Source organism: Coregonus clupeaformis, unplaced genomic scaffold (assembly GCF_020615455.1).
Source record: "Coregonus clupeaformis isolate EN_2021a unplaced genomic scaffold, ASM2061545v1 scaf0971, whole genome shotgun sequence".
Lineage (NCBI taxonomy): Eukaryota > Metazoa > Chordata > Actinopteri > Salmoniformes > Salmonidae > Coregonus > Coregonus clupeaformis.
In genome coordinates this window covers 177,501-187,344 of record NW_025534425.1, presented here as the reverse complement: position 1 = coordinate 187,344, position 9,844 = coordinate 177,501, and the positions used below count along the sequence as shown (strand labels likewise).

Sequence of the window (9,844 nt, the reverse complement as noted above, 5' to 3'; positions counted from 1 at the left end):
TATCACAGACGTAGCACGATTATTCCATGTAATTACAAGCTGATTACATAGTAATTAATTTGCTCCATGTTTAATTACTCTGGAAAGGGCCATAGGTCATTGCCTAGGACATGTAGAGTAAGTGTTGCATTGTTACATTGAATGAAACCTAGTTTTAACCATGACCTTCGCTGAAACTACATCTCCCATGAGTATTTGCTTATTCCCTGCGGCTCAAACTCTCCCGCACTAGAGGAGGTAAAAAAAAAAAAAAAAAAGTTTGGGAAAGAATCCGAGGAATTCGTTTCCTGTGAAATTTGGCAAGACGAGAGAACGGGACGTAGAGCAAAGCTCAGAGAGCATTGACCAAGTTCCGCAGACAGAAATGGGCTCACACAACACAGATGGAGCGGGGACAAAGATGAGGACGACCGGAGTTTAGAGCGAATTACCCGCTTCCCCAGTCCGCTTGCTCCGAGCAGGGACAAACACATTACGGGGTTTCAGCCATGGCTGAACCCCTGCTGAAACGGACCTTCTCTCGCCTGCGGGGAAAAGATCGATCCCGGCGGAAAACGGACCCCAAACTTAATGGTAACTGTAAAACGATGTTTAGAGTTTTAAATTCCTTTAAAAAGACAGTTTGTGTTTTGACATGTTTGTCTTTTTACCCAAACTAGATAATCATTAAGTCATCTAGCCTTGCACAAATAACAGACCGATACCGATGGCGACTCATTTATTCAGAAGTAGGCATTTACTTTTTATGGGCAACTCATTTCGTAGGCACGAAGAAAAGGCATATCTTTTCAGCAAACACATGCACGATATGGTGATGCTATTTTGAAATATTGGGTTACGCTACGTCAAGGATAGGAGTGAAGCAGAATAAACTTTGTATTGGTTCATCTTTTAACATGTTTCGCAATCCAGAAGTCACTCTGGACATTGTTTCCATTCTTTTGGCCGGTCGACAGAGCGACACAGAGCCAAGAATAAGGAGCGGAGGATATCGACTGCAACAGATAACAGATCTATAGAGAGAGTAGCGTTAAGTCAAAGACAGGACTACCTTTAACACCAGGAACGGGCTACCGTTATCTCCAGAACGAGCTACCGTTATCCAGGAACAGGCTACCGTTATCTCCGAAACGGGCTACCGTTAACCCCAGAATGGGTTACCGTTATCTCCAGAATGGGCCAAAACAAATGGCAGTGTTACGTAATTACAGCCATTCAGGAGCGATAAACGCGAGTCAGACAGGGCTGGGCCGCGCCTCTCGAACCCTGCCCTGACCCCTATAGTGGTTTTGTCTAGATGGGATACAGCTTATGTCAAATTGACGTAAAAAGTAGCTTTTTTTAGCATTTTACCTAACCCAAACCCCTTTTCTAACCCCTCCTATCCTAACCTGCTGCTTAAGTTCTCTTAACCTGCTATGAAAAGCACATTCTGACATAAGCAGTATACCATCTAATCAAAACCCTCTATATTGGGCAGCAGGTAGCTTAGTGGTTAAGAGCGTTGTGGCAGTAACCGAAAGGTTGCTGGTTCTAATCCCCGAGCCGACTAGGTGAAAAATCTGTCGATGTGCCCTTGATCAAGGCACCTAACCCTAATTGCTCCTGTAAGTCGCTCTGGATAAGAGCGTCTGCTAAATGACTAAAATGTGAAGATGCTGCAGACAGTAGATTCCCACAGACAGACATCTCAGAGAGAGAAGATGATGCTGGGAGTTTGTATCCTACACAGGAGCCAACCTACACCTCCCTCCTCATCATCATGAGTAAAGTCAACTCACAGAAACAGGAGCCAACCTACACCTCCCTCCTCCTCATCATGAGTAAAGTCAACTCACAGAAAATAAATGAAAGCTAATCATTGTGCCAGTCTACTCTCTGCCCTCAACTCTGTAGTCGTGTGAATAAGGCCTTTATAAAACTCTTGGATTGGATTTCACCAGGGCCGGACAGCATATGGGCTGTTTGAGAAAGCTGTATTTGTCCCACAGTCCCAAGGTTGAAAGGCAATGACAAACATTAATGTTGAAGTCTGTGTGAATGTGCCAACATTTAGTTTTCTCTCCTCCTCTCCTCTTCTCCTCTCCTCTCCACTGTTATCTCTCCTCCTCTCCTCCTCTCCTCTCCTCCCCACTGTTATCTCTCCTCCTCTCCTCCTCTCCTCTCCTCCTCTCCTCCCCACTGTTATCTCTCCTCCTCTCCTCTCCTCCTCTCCTCCCCACTGTTATCTCTCCTCCTCTCCTCTCCTCCTCTCCTCCCCACTGTTATCTCTCCTCCTCTCCTCTCCTCCTCTCCTCCCCACTGTTATCTCTCCTCCTCTCCTCTTCTCCTCTCCTCCCCACTGTTATCTCTCCTCCTCTCCTCTCCTCCTCTCCTCCTCTCCTCCTCTCCTCCTCTCCTGCCCACTGTTATCTCTCCTCCTCTCCTCTCCTCCTCTCCTCCTCTCCTCTTCTCCTCTTCTCTCCACTGTTATCTCTTCTCCTCTTCTCTCCACTGTTTTCTCTCCTCCTCTCCTCTTCTCCTCTTCTCTCCACTGTTATCTCTTCTCCTCTCCTCTCCACTGTTATCTCTTCTCCTCTCCTTTCCACTGTTATCTCTCCTCCTCTCCTCCTCTCCTCTCCACTGTTATCTCTCCTCCTCTCCTCCTCTCCTCCTCTCCTCCCCACTGTTATCTCTCCTCCTCTCCTCTCCTCCTCTCCTCTCCACTGTTTTCTCTCCTCCTCTCCTCTTCTCCTCTCCTCCCCACTGTTTTCTCTCCTCCCCTCCTCTCCTCTCCTCCCCACTGTTATCTCTCCTCCTCTCCTCTCCTCCTCTCCTCTCCTCCTCTCCTCTCCACTGTTATCTCTCCTCCTCTCCTCCTCTCCTCCTCGTCTCTCCACTGTTATCTCTCCTCCTCCCCTCTCCTCCTCTCCTCTACACTGTTTTCTCTCCTCCCCTCCTCTCCTCTCCTCCCCACTGTTATCTCTCCTCCTCTCCTCCTCTCCTCTCCACTGTTTTCTCTCCTCCTCTCCTCCCCACTGTTTTCTCTCCTCCTCTCCTCCCCACTGTTTTCTCTCCTCCTCTCCTCTTCTCCTCTCCTCCTCGTCTCTCCACTGTTATCTCTCCTCTCCTCCTCTCCTCCTCTCCTCCCCACTGTTATCTCTCCTCCTCTCCTCTCCTCCTCGTCTCTCCACTGTTATCTCTCCTCTCCTCCTCTCCTCCTCTCCTCCCCACTGTTATCTCTCCTCCTCTCCTCTCCTCTCCTCCCCTTCTCTCCACTGTTATCTCTCCTCTCCTCCTCTCCTCCTCTCCTCCTCTCCTCCCCACTGTTATCTCTCCTCCTCTCCTCTCCTCTCCTCCCCTTCTCTCCACTGTTATCTCTCCTCTCCTCCTCTCCTCCTCTCCTCCTCTCCTCCCCACTGTTTTCTCTCCTCCTCTCCTCCTCTCCTCTCCTCCTCGTCTCTCCACTGTTATCTCTCCTCTCCTCCTCTCCTCCTCTCCTCCCCACTGTTTTCTCTCCTCCTCTTCCCTCTCCCCTGCAGCGGTAGAATTATGGATGACATCACTGCTAGGTCAGAGGGGGCTTGTCATATACTCCAGTGTATGCTTTGTACAGGCCCTGTTGATGATGATGATGATGCTGAGGCATTACTGATGAAAGGATACATTGAGAAATGCTCCATCACTAACATTCAAATAGCCTATCACCTGTAGCTGTTACAGATGACAGACTTGAGTGGCCTGTCGTGTCCGGATCAGGTGATCTCATTGGTCCTGTTTGACTACCTAGGTTCCTGGTTTAAGCAGGCTGAATGGTGAACACAGCTGTCAGTCTGGTTTAAACAGGCTAGCCTACTGCGGGACCCCGTTCCCACCAAAAAGAACATGTCTGTCTGTGACACACAGGATGCATAGGCCAGGGAGTAGGGTGCCGTGACACACAGGATGCATAGGCCAGGGAGTAGGGTGCCATTTTGGGATGCAACAACTAAGTCAGACTCAAGGTCAGCTCATTCTGCTGCTGTAATGACCTCCAAAGTATTTTTCCAGAACACTTCAAGGGTCTGATCGGTTCTACTGCCTGGCCTGTTCCAGCCACCAGGAAACCTTTTGTCCCAAATGGCATCCTGTTCCCTATATAGTGCACTACTTTTGAGTAGAGCAGTATAGGCCCTGTCAAATCAAATCACATGTTATTGGTCACATTTTTAACAGATGTTATTGGTCACATTTTTAACAGATGTTATTGGTCACATTTTTAACAGATGTTATTGGTCACATTTTTAACAGATGTTATTGGTCACAAATTTAACAGATGTTATTGGTCACATATTTAACAGATGTTATTGGTCACATATTTAACAGATGTTATTGGCCACAGTTTTTTATGAGTCTTGGCGCCGACGAAGATGGCGGCCTCTCGACTAGCTCTTAGGAAACTTTACAGTATTTTGTTTTTTTATGTATTATTTATTACATTATTAGCTCAGAAAGTGTTTTGCATCATTACATACAGCCGGGAAAAACTATTGGATATCACCAGCATTACGACCAGGAATACGACTTTCCCGAAGCAGATCCTTTGTTTGCTCTCCCCAGGGAAACTGAACTGATTCCAGTGGCTGACACAAAACATCCCCGGCGGAGGAGAGGCACTCGGAGCGGCCTGCTGGTCGACTTAGGAGGCGCGCACACCACCCACCGCTTCCAAGTATTCTACTCGCTAATGTTCAATCTTTGGTTAACAAGCTCGACGAGCTCAGGGCAAGGATTTCTTTCCAGAGAGACATCAAGGCCTGTAACATAGTCTGTTTCACGGAAACATGGCTCTCTCTGGATATTCTGTCGAAATCGGTCCAGCCAGATGGGTTCTCAGTTCATTGCGCAGACAGGAATAAATATCTCTCCGGGAAGCAGAAGGGCGGAGGTGTGTGTTTCATGATTAATGACTCATGGTGTAATTGTAGTAACATAGAGGAAGTCGAGTCCTTCTGTTCACCAGACCTAGAATATCTCACAATCAAATGCCGACCGTATTTTCTCCCAAGAGAATTTTCTTCGGTTATAGTCATGGCCGTGTATATCCCCCCTCAAGCCGATACCACGACGGCCCTCAAAGAACTTCACTGGACTTTATGCAAACTGGAAACCACATATTCTGGGGCTGCATTTATTGTTGCCAGGGATTTTAACAAAGCAAATTTGAGGACTGCCGAAGTTCTATCAACATATCGACTGTTGCACTTGCGCTGCTAAAATCCTCTACCATTGCTATTCGAACTTCCGGGATGGTTATAAGGCCCTCCCCCGCCCTCCTTTCGGCAAATCTGACCACGACTCCATTTTGCTTCTCCCTTCCTATAGGCAGAAACTCAAACAGGAAGTACCCGTGCTAAGGACTATTCAACGCTGGTCTGACCAATCGGAATCCACGCTTCAAGATTGGGATATGTTTCCGGGTAGCTTCCGAAAATAATTTAGACATATACACTGAAACGGTGACTGGGTTTATCAAGAAGTGTATAGGTGATGTTGTGCCCACTGTGACTATTAAAACCTACCCTAACCAGAAACCATGGATAGATGGCAGCATTCGCGCAAATCTGAAAGCGCGAACCACCGCATTCAACCATGGCAAAGTGACTGGGAATACGGCAGAATACAAACAGTGTAGCTACTCACTCCGCAAGGCAATTAAACTGGCAAAACATCAGTATAGAGACAAAGTGGAGTCCGATGACATTGAGATAGAAGCTGTTTTTCAGACTCTCGGTCCCAGCTTTGATGCACCTGTACTGACCTCGCCTTCTGGATGATAGCGGGGTGAACAGGCAGTGGCTCGGGTGGTTGATGTCCTTGATGATCTTTTTGGCCTTCCTGTGACATCGGGTGCTGTAGGTGTCCTGGAGGGCAGGCAGTGTGCCCCCGGTGATGCGTTGGGCAGACCTTACCACCCTCTGGAGAGCCCTGTGGTTACGGGCGGTGCAGTTGCCGTACCAGGCGGTGAAACAGCCCGAAAAGGATGCCCTCAATGGTGAATCTGTAGAAGTTTGTGAGGGTCTTAGGGGCCAAGCTGAATTTCTTCAGCCTCCTGAGGTCCCGTCGATGTGGAAAGGGGCGTGCTTCCTCTGCTGTTTCCTGAAGTCCACGATCAGCTCCTTCGTTTTGTTGACATTGAGGGAGAGGTTATTTTCCTTGCATCTCTCTGCCAGGGCCCTCACCTCCTCCCTGTAAGCTGTCTCTTCATTGTTGGTTATCAGGCCTACTACTGTTGTGTCATCTGCAAACTTGATGATTGAGTTGGAGGTGTGCGTGGCCACGCAGTCATGGGTGAACAGGGAGTACAGGAGGGGGCTGAGCATGCACCCTTGTGGGGCCCCTGTGTTGAGGATCAGCGAAGTGGAGGTGTTGTTTCCTACCTTCACCACCTGGGGGCGGCCCGTCAGGAAATCCAGGACCCAGTTGCACAGGGCGGGGTTCAGACCCAGGGCCCCGAGCTTAATGATGAGCTTGGAGGGTACTATGGTGTTGAAGGCTGAGCTGTAGTCAATGAACAGCATTCTTCCATAGGTATTCCTCTTGTCCAGGTGGGATAGGGCAGTGTGCAGTGCGATGGCGATTGCATCGTCTGTGGATCTATTGGGGCGGTAAGCGTTTTCCTCAAATTTGCTTTGTTAAAGTCCCCGGCTATAATAAATGCAGCTTCAGGATATGTGGTTTCCAGTTTGCATAAAGTCCAGTGTAGTTCCTTGAGGGCCATCGTGGTATCGGCTTGAGGGGGGATATACACGGCTGGGACTATAACCAAAGAGAATTCTCTTGGGAGGTAATATGGTCGGCATTTGATTGTGAGGTATTCTAGGTCGGGTGAACAAAAGGACTTGACTTTCTGTATCACAATCACACCATGAGTAGTTAATCATGAAACATACACTACCGCCCTCCTTCTTCCCGGAGAGTTCTTTATTGCTGTCTGCGCAATGTACTGAGAGCCCAGCTGGCTGTATGGACGGGGACAGTATATCCCGAGAGAGCCATGATTCCGTGAAACAGAGTATGTTACAGTCCCTGATGTCTCTCTGGAAGGAGATCCTCGCCCTGAGCTCGTCTACTTTATTGTCCAGAGACTGAACATTTGCGAGTAATATACTCGGAAGCGGTGGATGGTGTGCACGCCTCCTGAGTCGGACTAGAAGTCCACTCCGAATACCTCTTCTCCGCCGGCGGTGTCTTGGAGCAGCCTCTGGGATAAGTAAAATTTCCCTGGGGGGTACAAACAAAGGATCCAATTCGGGAAAGTCGTATTCCTGGTCATAATGCTGGTGAGTTACCGCCGCTCTGATTTCCAAAAGTGTTTTCCGGCTGTATGTAATAACACAAAAAACTTTCTGGGCTAGAAATGTAAGAAATAACACACAAAAAAACAAAATACTGCAAAGTTGCTTAGGAGCTAGAAGCAGAGCTGCCATGTCTGTCGGCACCATCTAACCTTATATAGGGAATAGGGTGGGATTTGGGATGCAGACACTGGCTACGATTATATACTGTAGTGTCCTGGGGGTCATTCTAACTGGTCTGTCTCCACCATGCATCCATAACCTTATATACTGTAGTGTACTGGGGGTCATTCTAACTAGTCTGTCTCCACCATGCATCCATAACCTTATATACTGTAGTGTACTGGGGGTCATTCTAACTGGTCTGTCTCCACCATGCATCCATAACCTTATATACTGTAGTGTACTGGGGGTCATTCTAACTAGTCTGTCTCCACCATGCATCCATAACCTTATATACTGTAGTGTACTGGGGGGTCATTCTAACTAGTCTGTCTCCACCATGCATCCATAACCTTATATACTGTAGTGTACTGGGGGTCATTCTAACTAGTCTGTCTCCACCATGCATCCATAACCTTATATACTGTAGTGTACTGGGGGGTCATTCTAACTAGTCTGTCTCCGCCATGCATCCATAACCTTATATACTGTAGTGTACTGGGGGGTCATTCTAACTAGTCTGTCTCCACCACGCATCCATAACCTTATATACTGTAGTGTACTGGGGGTCATTCTAACTAGTCTGTCTCCACCATGCATCCATAACCTTATATACTGTAGTGTACTGGGGGGTCATTCTAACTAGTCTGTCTCCACCATGCATCCATAACCTTATATACTGTAGTGTACTGGGGGTCATTCTAACTAGTCTGTCTCCACCACGCATCCATAACCTTATATACTGTAGTGTACTGGGGGGTCATTCTAACTCGTCTGTCTCCACCACGCATCCATAACCTTATATACTGTAGTGTACTGGGGGGTCATTCTAACTAGTCTGTCTCCACCATGCATCCATAACCTTATATACTGTAGTGTACTGGGGGGTCATTCTAACTAGTCTGTCTCCACCATGCATCCATAACCTTATATACTGTAGTGTACTGGGGGTCATTCTAACTAGTCTGTCTCCACCATGCATCCATAACCTTATATACTGTAGTGTACTGGGGGTCATTCTAACTAGTCTGTCTCCACCATGCATCCATAACCTTATATACTGTAGTGTACTGGGGGTCATTCTAACTAGTCTGTCTCCACCATGCATCCATAACCTTATATACTGTAGTGTACTGGGGGGTCATTCTAACTAGTCTGTCTCCACCATGCATCCATAACCTTATATACTGTAGTGTACTGGGGGGTCATTCTAACTAGTCTGTCTCCACCATGCATCCATAACCTTATATACTGTAGTGTACTGGGGGGTCATTCTAACTAGTCTGTCTCCACCATGCATCCATAACCTTATATACTGTAGTGTACTGGGGGGTCATTCTAACTAGTCTGTCTCCACCATGCATCCATAACCTTATATACTGTAGTGTACTGGGGGGTCATTCTAACTAGTCTGTCTCCACCATGCATCCATAACCTTATATACTGTAGTGTACTGGGGGGTCATTCTAACTAGTCTGTCTCCACCATGCATCCATAACCTTATATACTGTAGTGTACTGGGGGGTCATTCTAACTAGTCTGTCTCCACCATGCATCCATAACCTTATATACTGTAGTGTACTGGGGGTCATTCTAACTGGTCTGTCTCCACCATGCATCCATAACCTTATATACTGTAGTGTACTGGGGGTCATTCTAACTAGTCTGTCTCCACCATGCATCCATAACCTTATATACTGTAGTGTACTGGGGGTCATTCTAACTAGTCTGTCTCCACTCCACCATGCATCCATAACCTTATATACTGTAGTGTACTGGGGGGTCATTCTAACTAGTCTGTCTCCACCATGCATCCATAACCTTATATACTGTAGTGTACTGGGGGGTCATTCTAACTAGTCTGTCTCCACCATGCATCCATAACCTTATATACTGTAGTGTACTGGGGGTCATTCTAACTAGTCTGTCTCCACCATGCATCCATAACCTTATATACTGTAGTGTCCTGGGGGTCATTCTAACTAGTCTGTCTCCACCATGCATCCATAACCTTATATACTGTAGTGTACTGGGGGTCATTCTAACTAGTCTGTCTCCACCATGCATCCATAACCTTATATACTGTAGTGTACTGGGGGTCATTCTAACTAGTCTGTCTCCACTCCACCATGCATCCATAACCTTATATACTGTAGTGTACTGGGGGTCATTCTAACTAGTCTGTCTCCACCATGCATCCATAACCTTATATACTGTAGTGTACTGGGGGGTCATTCTAACTAGTCTGTCTCCACCATGCATCCATAACCTTATATACTGTAGTGTACTGGGGGGTCATTCTAACTAGTCTGTCTCCACCATGCATCCATAACCTTATATACTGTAGTGTACTGGGGGTCATTCTA

The 9,844-nt window shown here is 47.2% G+C and overlaps 1 protein-coding gene across 1 annotated transcript in view; it reads left to right on the top strand.

Moving 5' to 3' along the window:
* The first annotated feature begins 276 nt into the window (after nucleotides 1-276).
* LOC121571917 (rho GTPase-activating protein SYDE1) overlaps nucleotides 277-9,844 on the top strand; it is a 71,667-nt gene continuing 62,099 nt past the window's right edge. Inside the window, exon 1 of the mRNA XM_045217223.1 lies at nucleotides 277-573. Coding sequence (XP_045073158.1) covers nucleotides 489-573 — 85 coding nt within the window. The 5' untranslated portion in view covers nucleotides 277-488. The remainder of the gene's footprint in view (nucleotides 574-9,844) is intronic.